The 15,307-nt window shown below is 44.1% G+C and overlaps 1 protein-coding gene across 1 annotated transcript in view; it reads right to left on the reverse strand.

Moving 5' to 3' along the window:
• FGF14 (fibroblast growth factor 14) overlaps nucleotides 1-5,469 on the reverse strand; it is a 713,205-nt gene extending 707,736 nt beyond the window's left edge. Inside the window, exon 1 of the mRNA XM_007539846.3 lies at nucleotides 4,480-5,469. Coding sequence (XP_007539908.1) covers nucleotides 4,480-4,687 — 208 coding nt within the window. The 5' untranslated portion in view covers nucleotides 4,688-5,469. The remainder of the gene's footprint in view (nucleotides 1-4,479) is intronic.
• Between the last annotated feature and the right edge of the window lie 9,838 nt (nucleotides 5,470-15,307).

Here is a 15,307-nt window from a genome sequence, read left to right on the forward strand (position 1 = left end):
AAAGACACCATAACAAGAAGGAAACAGAAAAGCGGCGGTGAGTTCTGTCAAGGCCATTTTATTTCCTCTGAGTTCTCTGGCAGAGAGGAAGACTGATTCCAAAAAGCCAAATGTCCCAGGCTGTGAACTTGTGGGACTTTTGAAATACGCTCTGAAGAACTAAGTGCAGGCCCTCTGCTTCCTTCCACTCCTTCCACTAAATATGAAAATTCTATTAAATGACTATATGCACCCTCTCTTAAAATCTCTACTTTTCAAAATCCTGTCCAGCCATAGCAGTGTGTGTGTGTGTGTGTGTGTGTGTGTGTGTGTACACACAGTATTTGGGGGTCTCTAATTTCATTAACCTTTGGTACCTTATGTGTCTGCAAAGATGTATTCCTATGGCAAGACCTTAGTTTTGTGTTGTTGTTGTTTTTTCTTCTTTGTGGTAGACTTTGTTTTTTTCCCCAACCACATCTCTTTCCTTGGCAGCATCATTCAAAGTTCAGTGACCTAGATTACATCCCAAACCAGGCTATCGCACACATGGGTCAGTCCAAGCCATCATTACTAGTTGAAGGAATTTGATCAAACTCTCCTCCAGGCAAGAAAAGCACCGTGGATTTCACATTCTCTATTTAATGATTTGCCTAAAATATAGTCACCTTGCATGACTCATACAGGGAAAGTTGAAGCAGGTAGCATTTATTTCTAAACAGATAGCTACTTCTCTCTATACCAGCAAAGTAGGACAAGTAAGCAGGTGTGTGTGTGTGTGTGTGTGAGTGTGTGTGTGTGTGTGTGTCCGTGCCCTCTCAGAGCAGCTACACTTTTCTGACTGCTTTTATGAAGATAGTAAATTTCCTTTACGTCCAGAATTTTAAAGCTACTGCAACTGATTTTTAAGAACCTATACCCTGAAAATATAACCTTCTTAGTGTCCCTTTCAAGCTATTTTTTAATGTTTTAAAATATTTATTTATTTCCTTTTGTTGTCCTTGTTGTTTTTTTGTTGTCATTGATGTCATCATTGGATAGGACAGAGAGAAATGGAGAGAAGAGGGGAAGACAGAGAGGGGGAGAGAAAGACAGACACCTGCAGACCTGCTTCACTGCCTGTGAAGCGACTCCCTTGCAGGTAGGGAGCCAGGGACTCAAACTGGGATCCTTATGCCAGTCCTTGCACTTTGCACCACCTGTCAAGCTAAATTTTTACATTAAAAAAACAACTACAAAAAAAAAAAAACTATTGCATTCAATACTTTGGAGTTAGTAACTGTTGGGAAGCTGGAGAACTCTTCTCTGAAATTAACACATTGAGTATCTGCATTTTTCACACCAACTTGAGTTCTAATTCCATGGCAACACTCTGAAATTCTTCGCCATAACCTCTAACTATACTTGTGGACAGTCCAGAGGAATCAGAAATAACTGGTGCATGGTTGGATCACAACTTGCAAAGACAGGGAAGACAATCACTAGAAAACCTGCGACACATGCAAGGTCCTAGTACAGGTACTTGGTGGCATTTCACCATGCTTCTCAGTTTCGAAAACCAGTTGCTTGCCCTCCTTTTCTGGTTTAAGGTGACATCATAGGGAGCAGTCAATCTGTCTTTTGGGTTTTCTCCATTAAGAGGATTTAATCTGTGTTTTGTTTTAATTACCCAGAGAGCTGCCTAGTGCTACTGCTGTCTTGGGATCTAAAGCCTGGAATGTGTTTAGACTTCACATTAATAACAGAAGAGGGATGGAGTTTCTCAAAAATAATCCTGAAAGAGTTGTACTGGTCAGATATGAGGTTGATTCAAAAGCAAATACAAATTTTGGGACAGGTGAGAGAAAACAGTAGAATATGTTAATGAGCCATTTAATAATAATAATAATAATCTTAACTGTTCCAACTCCCAGGTTAAAACTGTAAGCCCTGGCAATCTAAGACTGAACTACCCTGTGACAGTAACAGTAGCCAAGTTGTGTGTGAACCCAACAAATTCCACCCAAGAACCTCTGCATCCATAAGCTACAAGATAAATTGCTCTGGTAATCAGTTGTCATTTTCTTGACACCTTCCAAACTCTTGGGGAGGGAGGGGAAAAGAAAAAAGAAAAAGGAGGAGGAGAAGGAGAAGAAGAAGAATTATTCTGTTGCATTCCAGAGAGATGAAAGTGAAGTGGGTAGGGTAGGGAAGATGTAATAAGAATTTGAATCAAATTGTGTTGAGAAAGATATTACAGTTTCTAGCCAAACTGTTTACAAAAAAAAAAAAAAAAACAGAAAATTCATGAAAACCAACAGGAAAAAGTTGTCATCCACCAGCTGCTGAATTATGACCCAGGACTACAGGAGGACTAACTTCAAGGTCCCAAGACAAATGGTGGAGTCTTGAAACTAAAAGGTTTTTCTAGCACTCCTTTCCCAGTAGAAAGCTCAGTCTTTTCAAGGAAGGGCACAGGAAAGCTTCCAAAACCAGGATCCCAGCCCCTGTGAGGGACCCCTCTCCTCTGCCTTCCTTGTCTTACTTGGTAAAGTCTTGCTGGGGGTGGGGGGTCTTTTGGGAAACTTGTGAGAATGAAGTACTACAGACCTAGGCATTGTAGGCAGGACACAGGCGTGGGCCAGGGTGCAGGGTGCAGCTGGACCTGGTGCTTGGGGCAATTTTGAGTCAAGGTTGCTCTCTCTGTGGAGGAGTTCAGAGAGAGGGAGAGAAGGGTAAAAGGGCAGGAGGAGGAATAGAAGGAAAAAAAGAGGAGGAAGAAGAAGAAGAGGGAACAGATGGAGGCCTTTGGACAGGAGGTGCGAGCTTGGAGATGAGAACCAGGAGCTGGGCCAAAGAGAGAGTCCACTGCAGCACCTAGCTAGGGACCAGAGGGGACACCAGACACCAGTCACTCCCAGCTGGGGGGCCCATCCTCAGCCAACACCTACCCTTTTGGATGATTTGACAGGGCGCAGTATTCCTGCTACTGCAGAAGTGTGTGTGTGTGTGTGTGTGTGTGTGTGTGTGTGTGTGTGTGTGTGTGTGTGTGTAGAGGGAGGGGTACCTGTGCCTCAGACTGCACACCCACCACCTACCTCCATCCCCACCCACTCCTCCTCCTCCTCCTCCTCCTCTTCTCCTTCCTTTTCCTCCTCCCCCCTCCTCCTCCACTGCCCCCCTCCTCCTCCGACTCCAGATACCCCTGGGGCGGCGCTGATGTGCAAGGTTGCAGGGCTGCCTAGCAGAGGCGGCCACTTGCTGCCGGGGCAGGCGCTGGGTCTCCGGCTGTCAGTCACCGTGGCCGCTGGGACTCATGATGACCGCAGTGCCGGCGTCAGCGCCCAGGCTGCCACTGCAGGACCGACGGCCAGGCCCCCGCCCCCTTCCAGCCAGACTCAGACCTGAGACCTAAGGACCCTGGCCCCGGCCGGATCCCAGCAATCTGGGCAACGCCAGCCACCCACACCCTTCCCGCTGCAGCCCGTGCGCTGAGGACCCTGTGTGCGCGCGCGCGCGCGCCGCCGCCTCCTCCACGCAGCCCTCCGACCTGGCCTAAGCCCGGACTGACTCGCCCACTCCCAAACCCCTTTGCATTTACATTTCTTATGTAATGAGCTGCAAGTTTCCCAGTTGGAGCCCTTGGCAATGGGGTGTGTTGTGTGAGGGGAGGTGACGGAGGAGGCGAGCACCCCCCGAAACCTGAGCCAGCATCCTACCCACCCGAGGGACTCTGTGACACTGCTTTTGGAAAGCGGGCTGGACTTGTCAATCTGGGGTTCTCCGCTGGCCAGAGCCCCGCTCCAGCCTGCCCTGCGGGTGGCGAGGGAGGAGGAATGGTGTAATGAGTTCAACCCTGCGAGCTTTACCCGAGAGGGAGGCGGGGGCTGGCCCGGGAGCCCAGCCCAGAGCCAGGGAGGCCCCCCTTTCAATTCTGGGGGCTTGTGGGGGGCTGGGGGGCGGGGTGGGATGGAGGAGGTGGTGGGTTGGGGAAGCTTGTGCAAGCTCATCAGAAAGTCTCCAACCACCCCGTTTGGGCCCCCCAAGAACCACAGCAGAAGAGAGAGAGAGAGGGAGAGAGAGAAAGAGAGAAGCCCCCACGGGTCCGCCTCTCTCTCCCTCTGCAACTACAGAAACTTCAGCTATCTGGGGCCAAAACCTTCAAGCCCTGAACCTTCAGTATGCCAACCAAACACAGGCAAGGAAATACACCTCCCCCTCCACACACACACACACAAGAAGAACAGAAAAGTTTCCTCCTCCCTGCTAGTCATGGATTGGGTCATGGCCAAGAGATACTGCCCATGATGGTTTTGGGGTTCACAGCCAGCCTGTGATCCAGCTGTTTCCCTGTTTACTCAAGGCACCTTCTTTAAGCAACACTGTCCTGCTTCCCCCAGCCTCCCTGCATACGAGAACCGCAGAGCTAGCTCAGTCAGCAACAGACTGGTTATTAGGAAGAAGGAAGGAAGGAAGGAGAGAAAGGAAGCATAATATAACATGATGCACGTTTCAGCTTACCAGTTGGATTCTTGTTTTTCTTAAGACTCTTTCCACAAAGACACTGCAGCATATGCGTTCCTTTGCTGAAAATGTTCCAAAGAAACCACATTGATTTGGGCGAAAAGCAATCCAGCAGCTTACACACCCTGAGAAAGAAGAGATCCTTGTGGTTGCATAATAATAATTTGAAATCAGTTCTCCTGAAGAGGGGCACCGGTTTGACCATAGGAAAAACGATGATATTCCGAATCTTCTCCCAGTTTTTCCCCCTCACGTGGTAGATTTCTTTGAGACTTCTCAGCGACTGTTTTTCTGCTTCGGCCAGGGTGAAGGATGAAGCCCCCCTTCTGCTCACCACTGGATGATCACCAAACGGATGGCCAGAAAATCCTTTTTCAGCATCCAGCCACACAAAAAGGCAAAGAAATCCCAACTGAGGCCAGAACTAACCGGGAAAAACTGTAATGCCCAGAAGATCACCCAAGAGACAACCATAGCCTTTCACTGGGTGGCGGTGAGGATGGCTGGCTTGGCAGAAGGTAGAGCAGGATTCACCTCACTGAGAGCAGATTACCATCCTGGAGCCCTAGAAGAAAAGGAAAAAAGAAGAAAAAAAAAAAAAAAGGAAAGAAACAAACAAGGAAAAAGAAAAGGAGAAAAAAAAAAAACAGGAGCACACACACTCACACACCAATATCACCTCAGAGATGGAGTCTGGCAGCCGAAGGCAGAACCTCCCTTCTTCCAGGGTTAATTTTTTTTTTCCTCTCTCTCTCTTTTTTTAATAATCAATTGCCAGGGTTCAGTGAGATCGGATTGAACCTGCAGTTCTCAGGCTCCGAAGAGAGAAGATGCAAATCTAGGTGTCCCTCCCCTGCTCACGCTGGCAGGAGGTAGTGCCCCTCTCTCCTTCCCCTTGCTCCTCCTGGGTGCAACCGCCTTGAGCATGAGGGAAGTCTCCCCTCTGGAGCCCTGGCCCAGCCTCGGGTGTGAGTTACAGGCATTAGAGGGAGGAGGAGTTGAAGTTTGCATTGAAAAGACTGGCTTTCCATGACGTAGCCACGTGCTTTCAGACCCGTCACCAGTGAGATGCTCCAACCAGCAGTGTCATTGCAGTCTCTCTGCTGCTCCCCTCTGGAAGCCCACACCACAGCCAGCACCCAGCCCCAGCCGCAACAGAGGGGCCCCCCACCCCCTTTACCCTCCTCTGCCCGGATCAGGGCCAGGGCCAGGCTGGCAGATCCCTCAGAAGTGAAATTGTCAAAGGGCAACAAACAATGGTGATTGGCTATGCTTAGAAAATCAGACACCCAGAAACCAGGAGGGAGGAAGGGGACTATGAAACAGTGTTTAGAAACCCTTTTCAGGGCCAAAATTAGTTCCACCCATCCTTTTTTTTTTTTTTTTCCCTCCCTAAAGCAGCTTCTGAAAGATTCAGTAGAGCTCTGGTTCCTTTGGTCCTTGTTGCTGAATCCTGCCTCAAGTGCTGTTTGAGAAATCTCAACCAGGCATATGACAAATAGGTACTTCCAGAAAGCTAAAACTAAGTGGCAAGCTATGCTTTTTGTTTGTTCTGTTTTTGTTTTGGTGGAAAGAGTCATAAAATGAAGAGAAAATATGTGCCTTTCCCAGCCAGATGACCTATTATATGGAAACAATGATTTGAGTACAGAAAGCCCTCTGCTGTAATCAGACTCTCAATTCACTGCTCCTCTCTGCACACATCCAGTGACCCAGCATTCAACCCACCCTCCTTCCTCTGTGGGTTACATTTGCATACAATCCTGTCGCCCCAGGCTCAGACACAAAAGCTAACCTCACAGAAGGAATGCTGATTTCACTGAGTTAACCCAGCTTCCTAGTTCTCCAGAAAATGAAAAGATTTCAGGGGCAGAGCCTTTGGTTTGCCTTACTCCAGGAAAGGACAACAGAACCAACTATGGCAAAGAGTAAAGTAACAAAGCTAGAGTGCTCAAAATGACTGGCTCTTAACATTTCATGTTATTGGTGAGCTGAGGGCTACAGACAAGTAAAATGAACTGTACTTATTCTTGGCAGGTTAAAGGAATAGAAGTGATGCCAGCTTATTCTCATGTGTATAAGAAAATTGACATAAGATTATAACTGTAATAAACACACACACACACACACACACACACACACACACACTTGGAAGATCTGTCTAAATTTCTAAAAATGTAAGCTGTTACCTCTCATACTACAATGTATGTCTGGGATATTAGACTATAAACAAAATAATTGATGCTGTTGAAAATCGATCAGAAAAAAGAATTCTAAAGAAAATTAACTCCTTGGTTATCAGTGGTCAAAATTAAAAAAGTGATACATACCTCTTTATGGTTTTTCTAATATTTTAGATATTTTCCTGATATTTTGAGATGCCAAAATTTGCATCCACTTCCTTTTTGAGAAACATCAGTCAGTTTTAGGTGGCACGGAAAAGGAATTTATAGGGGCTAGGTGGTGGTGCACTTGGTTGAGCACACATGTTAAAATGCACAAGGACGGTGGTTCGAGCCCCTCCCTCCCATCACCACTGCAGAAGGGAAGCTTTCCAAGGGGTAAAGCAGTGTTTCAGCAATCTCTCTCTCTCTCTCTCTCTCTATCTCCATCTCTATCTCTCTGCCTTTGCTTTTTTTTTTTTTCTATATGAAAAAGTCAACATGAAGCCAGGAACACCTAAGGAGGAAAATTTTTAAATTACAAAGACTAATTGAAGTCTAAATAAAGTTGAAGAAGACTGAATGATTATTAAGGGCCCATGAATGTAATGAAAAATGACTCACCAAGAAAAAGAAGATCAAAAAAAAAATTTTTAAGCAGAAATCCTTTTTGAAGGAAGAGAAATGAGATAACAGTGCCAAGTAATTAGGAAAGACATTTTGATATCAGCCAATTAGGGCGGGATACCATATACTGTGTCTATTACATTCTGGCATTCACTGTGGGTTCCATAATATCCCAATATAGTACCACTGGACATAAGCCAGAGCAATAGTTGGGCAAAAGCCATTCTCCAGCAAGGTCTCTTGAGCTCATTCTCTCCTAAGGTTCTCTAGAAGTTTGCTGAGTTCCATAAAGAATTTCATGGGGGGGGGGGGCAGGCGGTGACACACCAGGTTAAGCACACATAGTACAAAGCACAAGGACCTGCGAGAGAATCCCGGTTCGAGCCCCCAACTACCCACCTATAGGGAAGTCACTTCACAATCAGTGAAGCAGGTCTGCAGGTGTATATCTCTCTCTCCCCCTCTTTGCCTTCCCCTCTTCTCTCTTTCCTATCAAAAAAAAAAAAAAAAGAAGGAAGAAAAATGGCCACAGGAGCACTGGATTCATAGTGCAGGCACTACACCCCAGTAATAACCCTGGAAGCAAAAAAAAAAAAAAAAGAATTTCATAAGTCAAATCTGGGAAGATGGTCTGGAATGTTTGCATCATTGCATTATTTCAAATGCATGCTAAGAGAGGACTTTTCAGATCCTCCTTCTTCCCTTTCTAAATGTGACTTTTTGTGTGTACACTGGGAAAGAAAATTTAATTGCCACCACAACAGAAAATGACTGTCAGACAGCAATGGCTTGTTTTGCTGGCTAAAGATAGAAAAAAATCATGACTTCTTGGTCCTGTGGCCTAAGCAACAAACAAAAGGTAATTAACTGTCAGAGTTATTTATTGAGAACCTAGTAGGCCGGCACTGTGTTAGTGGCTTCTCTGCTATTAAGCTATGTTAAGAATGGAGAAATCCCTTTTCTTTTATGTTACTTGGGCTAGTATTCACATTCCTAAACAAAAAATTCAAGCAAGGGTACCAAATATTTTTTGTGTGTGTGTAGAAAGTGTGCCTTAACAGAGATACTGGTTACCTTTGATGCAAATATTCTACAATTTTTTATGAGATCTGAGTGACCCGTTTCAATTATTCAGCCAACATGGATGGAGCAACTATCCTGTGTGACAGTACCTAAGATGTCAGATGGCATGGCAACTCACCAAGCTGATCTGTGCCCACAGGCACCATCAAGAGGACAGGGCTGGTCTAAGAGCCGGAACATGTTCCAGTGATACTTAAAGTGGTCTGGGTTCAGATTATTATTTGAGTTCATTCTGGAAGAAATCAGACTGTTTGCTTTCTTTTGCAGTGGTACAGTGGAATCAATATTAGACAGGGGGAAGAAAGAAAGAAAGAAAGAGAGACAATAAAGGAAAAAAAGAAAACCACCAGAAAGTAAATGTAAGCTTTAGAATTTGGATGAGTGAATACAGGGTAAGGAAAATCTCAAACAAGAACTGACAGGAAAATCTGTAATAACACAGGAAGAAACCATCTGAGGACGATACCTTCAGAATGTTGAAGTAAAATAAACCAGATAACCACAGCCAAACCCATTTAAAAGTTAAACTCAGGATAACATATCAATAGTAAATAATCCTAAAGGCAGGAACCAGAATTTCAGGACACAAATAAATATGCATTTTATTTTAATATAGGACATGTGAACTTGCATGAGATTAGTCACTGAAGTCTTTGTAACTGTGTTAGTGTGCCTTTGTTAATTGTTGAAAATTTTTATTATCTTTATTTATTGGATGGAGACAGCCAGAAATTGAGAGGGTGGTGGTGGGAGGAGATGGAGAAGAAAGAAGAGAGAAAGAGAGACACCTGCAGCATTGCTTCACTGCTTGCAAAGCTTTTCCCCCTGCAGGTGGGGACTGGGGGCTTAAACCCGGGTCCTTGTGCATTGTAACATGTGTGATCAACCACGTGCACCACCATCCAGCCCTTTATCTTGTTATTTTGTAAATCAATGTTAAATCACTAAAAAAACACTTTAAAAAAAAAAAAAAAGAAAAGAATTCTCCACCGTCAGTTAAGGATGAACATGTGACTCAGTTCGGACCAATCAGATGTGAACAAAAGTGACACATTCAACTTGCCAGCACACTCTTCAAAGGAGCATATGTTGCTTGTCTCCATTCACCCTTTCTATGACCTGAAAGTAATGGTGCAAGCAGCTTGGCTCTAGGCAGGATCCCAACAAGATTGGAGGAAATCAGGACCTTGGACAGAGAGAGGCTTTGCCTCTTCAGGACTGCCCACCTCCCTCTACACAAACTTTGGTGTTGTTTGAGCCACTATACAGTGTGTCAAAGTGCTGTAGCAACCTTTTCTCTGGACTAGCTTCTTAATTCTTTTGGTGCTGGGACCTCACACACACGCAACCCCACCGCACATGTTTGAGTTCCCAACACCACAAAAGGTAAAAAAAAAGACAGAGAAGGAGTCGGGCAGTAGCGCAGCGGGTTACGTGCACATGGCACAAAGCGTAAGGACCGGCATAAGGATCCCGGTTCGAGCCCCCAGTTCCCCACCTACAGGGGAGTCGCTTCACAGGCAGTGAAGCAGGTCTGCAGGTGTCTGTCTTTCTCTCCCCCTCTCTGTCCTCCCCTCCTCTCTCCATTTCTCTCTATCCTAACCAACAACACTGACAGCAATAAGAACAATAATAATGTGGTCCAGAAGGTGGTTCAGTGGATAAAGCATTGGACTCTCAAGCATGAGATCCTGAGTTCAATCCCTGGACAGCACATGTACCAGAGTGATGCCTGGTTCTTTCTCTATCTTTCCCATTAATAAATAAATAAAATCTTTAAAAAAAACAATAATAATAAATAAATAAAATATTTTTAAAAAACAATAATAATAACTACTACAACCAGGGCAACAAAAGTGGGGGAAAAAATAGCCTCTAGGAGCAGTGGATTCATGGTGTAGGCACAGAGCCCCAGCAATAACCCTAGAGGCAAGAAAAAAAAAAAAAAAAGAAAGAAAAGAAAAGAAAAAAGAAAGAGAGACAGAGAGTAAGAGACACTACAGCACTGCTCCATCATCCATGGAATTCCCTCCTCACCCCACCACACACACACTCAATGCTGTGGTACTTCCATGTGGTTTTCTAGGACTTGAACCCTGAGCTCCATGCATGGTTTAAAGAACATGGATGAGCTCTCTGGATGGGCTAATCCCAGCCCCCCTCTACTATCTTACAGACTCATCAAATATTAATAGCAATGTACCTATATTTTGGCTACTGGCCTCCAGTAAAAGTCATAAAGAGGGGCCGGATGGTGACACACCTGGTTGAACTCACATGTTACAATGTGCAAGGACCCAGCATCAAGCCCCTGGTCCCCACCTACAGGGGGAAAGCTTCACACAAGTGATCAAGCAGGGCTGCAGGTGTCTCTCTCCTCTATCTCCATCTTCCTCTCAATTTCTGGCTGTCTGTATCCAATAAATAAGTAAAGATAATTTTTAAATAGTTGACAGTCATAAAGGGTATAAAAATGTTGCATACAACTTAGCACCTTGGTCCTCACCACTTCTCTTTGCATTCACAGCAGCCAGCTGCCTCTTGCACACCACCCTTGCCTGCCCTCCCGACCTGGGCAAGCATCACACTGTCAGATCTCACTTCCGTTTGTCTCCTTCTCTGCCTGCTTTCTGTCTATCAGATGAGACCTAAGGCAGTTCACAGCTTATGACTCTAATAAGGAAGCGTGGGGTAAGAAAAGAGAAGAGAGGCAGAGGGGGAGGAAGAGATCAGAAGACAGAGTTAGTCAGAAAGTGAAAAAGAAGGGGTTGGCCGGTAGCACAGCAGGTTAAGCGCAGGTGGCACAAAGCACAAGGACCAGAGTAAGAATCTGGGTTCGAGCCCCCGGCTCCCCACCTGCAGGGGAGTTGCTTCCAGGCGGTGAAGCAGGTCTGCAGGTGTCTGTCTTTCTCTCCCCCTCTCTGTCTTCCCCTCCTCTCTCCATTTCTCTCTGTCCTATCTAACAAGGATGACGTTAATAACAACTACAACAACATTAAAAAAAAAAAAAAACAAAGCAAGGACAACAAAAAGGGGGAAAATGAAAAAGAAGAACAATGTGTTTACAAGCACTTTAGTGGCTCCATTTAACTTGTAATCTGTTCCTGAATATGGCTCCCTTTGTGATCTTTGTGCTTATTCCTTCTCTACTGTTGGTGTCAATTAATACTCTTAATATTTGTTTAAGGAATAACTGTTGGAGGAATTGCTGTACATTTTACCATCCTGTAAAATTCATAAATATAAATTTCTCACTCTTTTTACATTCCTGCATTGACTCATGGTATAGAAAACCTCTGTTTCGGGAGTCGGGCAGTAGCGCAGCAGGTTAAGCATAGGTGGTGCAAAATGCAAGAACCAGAATAAGGATCCCAGTTGGAGCCCCGGCTCCCCACCTGCAGGGGAGTCGCTTCACAGGCGGTGAAGCAGGTCTGCAGGTGTCTGTCTTTCTGTCCCCCTCTCTGTCCTCCTCTCCTCTCTCCATTTCTGTCTCTGTCCTACCCAACGACAACATCAATAACAACAACAATAATAACTACAACAACAGAAAAAACAACAACAAGAGCAACAAAAGGGAATAAATAAATAAATATTTTTAAAAGACTTTCATGCAAAAAAAAGAGATGAAAATCTCTGTTCCTTTCTTCTGGAGGGAAATGATAAAAAGGTAAGGCCAACCCTTCTCTTTACCCCTTCCTAATTTCTCAGTGAAGAAGAAATGTTTTATGTGGCCCAGACCTTCCTCTTCTCTATCTTTTATGGTCTACCGGCCTGCAGAAAACTTTCCTTGAAGCTAGAAGATGGCTCAGTGGGTAGAATGTATGACTACGGACTTGAGGTTTCCCTGGCACTACGTGGAAGCACCATAAGCAGTTTCAAGGATGATGGAATGGTGTTTTAGTTTCTCTGTATCTGTCTGTCTGCCTATCTGTCCATCTCTCCTTATCTCTATTTCTACCTCTTTTTAAAAATTTTTTATTTTTAATTTTTTTTAAAAGATTTTATTTATTTATTAATGAGAAACATAGGAGGAGAAAGAAAGAGCCAGACATCACTCTGGTACATGTGCTGCTGAGGACTGAACTCAGGACCTCATGCTTGAGAGTCCGATGCTTTATCCACTGCACCACCTCCAGGACCACACCTATCTCTACCTCTTAATGTGGAATAAAAAGACCAGAGAGGCTGCTCAGTGGACCCATACATGCACAAGACCCCTGGTTTATTCTCCATGGTCACATTAAAAATAGTCTTCTTCAACTACAGAAGTCAGACCTTCCACCTTCTGCAACGCAGAAAGAATTTTGGTCCATACTGTCAAAGGGTAAATGATCAAAGAGTTCTGAACTCCAATTCCATCAGGACCCAGAAAGAGAAACACTCAGAAGTAGTAGGTATGACTTAGAGAGGGCAGGACCCTGGAAAAATGGACAAGTATATGTGCACATAGACAGAGAGTTATAGAAATAATAGCCAACCCATATCCGTGATCCTGGGAGAACTACCGCAGTTTTCAATAGAGGGAATGGGGACACAGAACTCTGGTGGTGGGAAAGGTGTGGAATTAGACCCCTGTCATCTTATAATTTTATAAATCAATATTAAATCACTAATAAATTTTTATTGCCCTAAGGGCTATTGCTGGAGCTCAGTGCTGGTACTCTAAATTCACAGCTCCAACAACCATTTATTCCTTTTTTCTATTTTATTATATTTTTAATTTGACTGAACAGAAAGATATTGAGAGGGAAGGGTAGATAGAGAAGGAGAGAGAAAGATAAGACACCTGCAGACCTGCTTCACGACTTGAGAAGCTTCTCCCCTGTTGGTAGGAGGTAGGGACTCAAACCAGGTCCTTAGACATGGTGATAGGTGTATTACCCCAAGTGCACCACTGCCCAAACCTACTAATACAAATTTTTTAACTAAAAAGAAAAAAATAGTCTTCTGTTTCAGGAAATATTGGACCAGGGTCTTCTGAAAATAGATTTTGTGTCCATTTCTTCATATATATTAGTGATTTAATAATGATTAGCAGGATTGTAGGGTAAAAGGATACAATTCCATATAATTCCTACCACCAGATTTCCATATCCCACCTTCTCCATTGGAAGGTTCCCTATTCTTCATCCCTCTGGGAGATCTTTATGGGGAGCAAAAGGTGGAAGGTCTGGCTTGTGTAATTGCTTCTACACTGAACATGAGCAGGTCGGTCCATATTCCCAGCCTGTTTCTATCTTTCCCTAGTGGGGCAGGGCTCTGCGGAGGGGAGGTTCCAGGACATATTGGTAAGGTCATCTGCTCAGTAAAGTCAGGTTGGCATCATGGTAGCATCTGCAACTTGGTAACTGAAAACCATTAATATATAAAGCAAGAAAAAATTTAATAATCAGGAACCTACAGTTAAGAGTTTCACACATCAGATTTGGGTTCTTCATGTTGGAAGAAGCTAGGAATTCTCTTTTAGGTATATTCCATTATGCCTTTTTTATATATTTATTTTTATTAGTGATTTAATAGTGATTGACAAGACTATAGGATAAGAGGGGTACAATTCCATATAATTCCCACTACCAGAGTTTCTTATCCCATCCCCTGGGACATCCAAGCATACCCCCTCCTCCCTAGCAAATCAGTATGTTCTGATGACACTCTAGATTCCAGCACCTTCAACTCTGAATCAGAGAGATTTTGTCCAAACCATACAAAATGTCTTTGTCCAAAATCACCCACACTCTCTAGCAGAAACTCCACTAAATACTCTACCGTATTCCATGGGAGGAATAATTAGGTCTGCGTTTTGCATCCTTTCTCAGCATTTCTCTGTGGGACTGAAGACACAGTAACCACTAGGAGCAGAGGAGATAGATGAACAGTTATGCAAAAACACTGAGGTCTCAGGTTCAATTCCCAGGACTACTATGAGCCAGAGCTGAGCAATGCTCTCTGCCCAAACCCAACTCATGCCTCAAATCCTCTCCCAGACAAACTACTTTTACTAGAATCTTCGTTCTCTGTGGAAATTCACATCAAGACAGGGTTAAAGAGGGAAGATAGGGATGCTGGGGAAACATGTCTGCTCTCCAGACCCAAACTCTCTCTCTCTCTCTCTCTCTTTTTTAATTTCCAGATGTGGAGGCAGTATTTATGAAGACATGTTCTTGTACAGCAAATTTCATTTTCCAAAACAGCCTTCTCAATAACAAAACTAGTATTTTTATTTTGTTTTTTCTAATTCACATGGCCCTGTCTCCTAACTGAATCAGAACTCAGAAGTGGGGAAGGGGAGAGGTGAAATTAATCATTACCTTTTACCTAGTTTTGCTCTTATAATATTCAGAAAGCATACTAGTAACACAGAGAGGAATCTGCCAAGAGCTACAGGCAAAGACAGGTGGATTCCCTTGGGTCCTCAGAAATGTGATCTTCTCTTGGCGAAAGGCCATGAGACATCCTTCCTCACCTAAACAAGTGTTAGCTCAGCCTGGCAGAAGAGTACCAGCTCCCTGTACAGCCCCAGCAAGAGTCCAGGGGACCCTTCTTTGAATAAGGTACAAATCCACCTGATACAAGTAGCATTGCCCTAAACTGTGTGATGACCTACACCGTGTCCTTCATTGCATCAGTGTCTCTAGGTCTTTATAATCTACACCTCTCATTAATAAAGTATTAAACATTCCATAATGTGATTTAAAATTCAGTATGAATTAAATGTCTGGACTAAAACCATATCAAAGCCATGGCACCTACTCACAAGGGTATTACAAACTCAATTTGCTTTCTTCCACATGCCACCCAATTTTGCGATGATTTATGCTAAACAAGTATGTCTTATATTAAAATCAATGTCACCAGGTGGTGGTGCACCTGATTGAATGCACATGTTATAATGTGCAAGGACATGGGTTCGAGCCCCAGCTGCCCACCTGCAGGGGGAAAGCTTTGCAAGCAGT

Source organism: Erinaceus europaeus, chromosome 5 (assembly GCF_950295315.1).
Source record: "Erinaceus europaeus chromosome 5, mEriEur2.1, whole genome shotgun sequence".
NCBI classification, from domain to species: Eukaryota; Metazoa; Chordata; class Mammalia; order Eulipotyphla; family Erinaceidae; genus Erinaceus; species Erinaceus europaeus.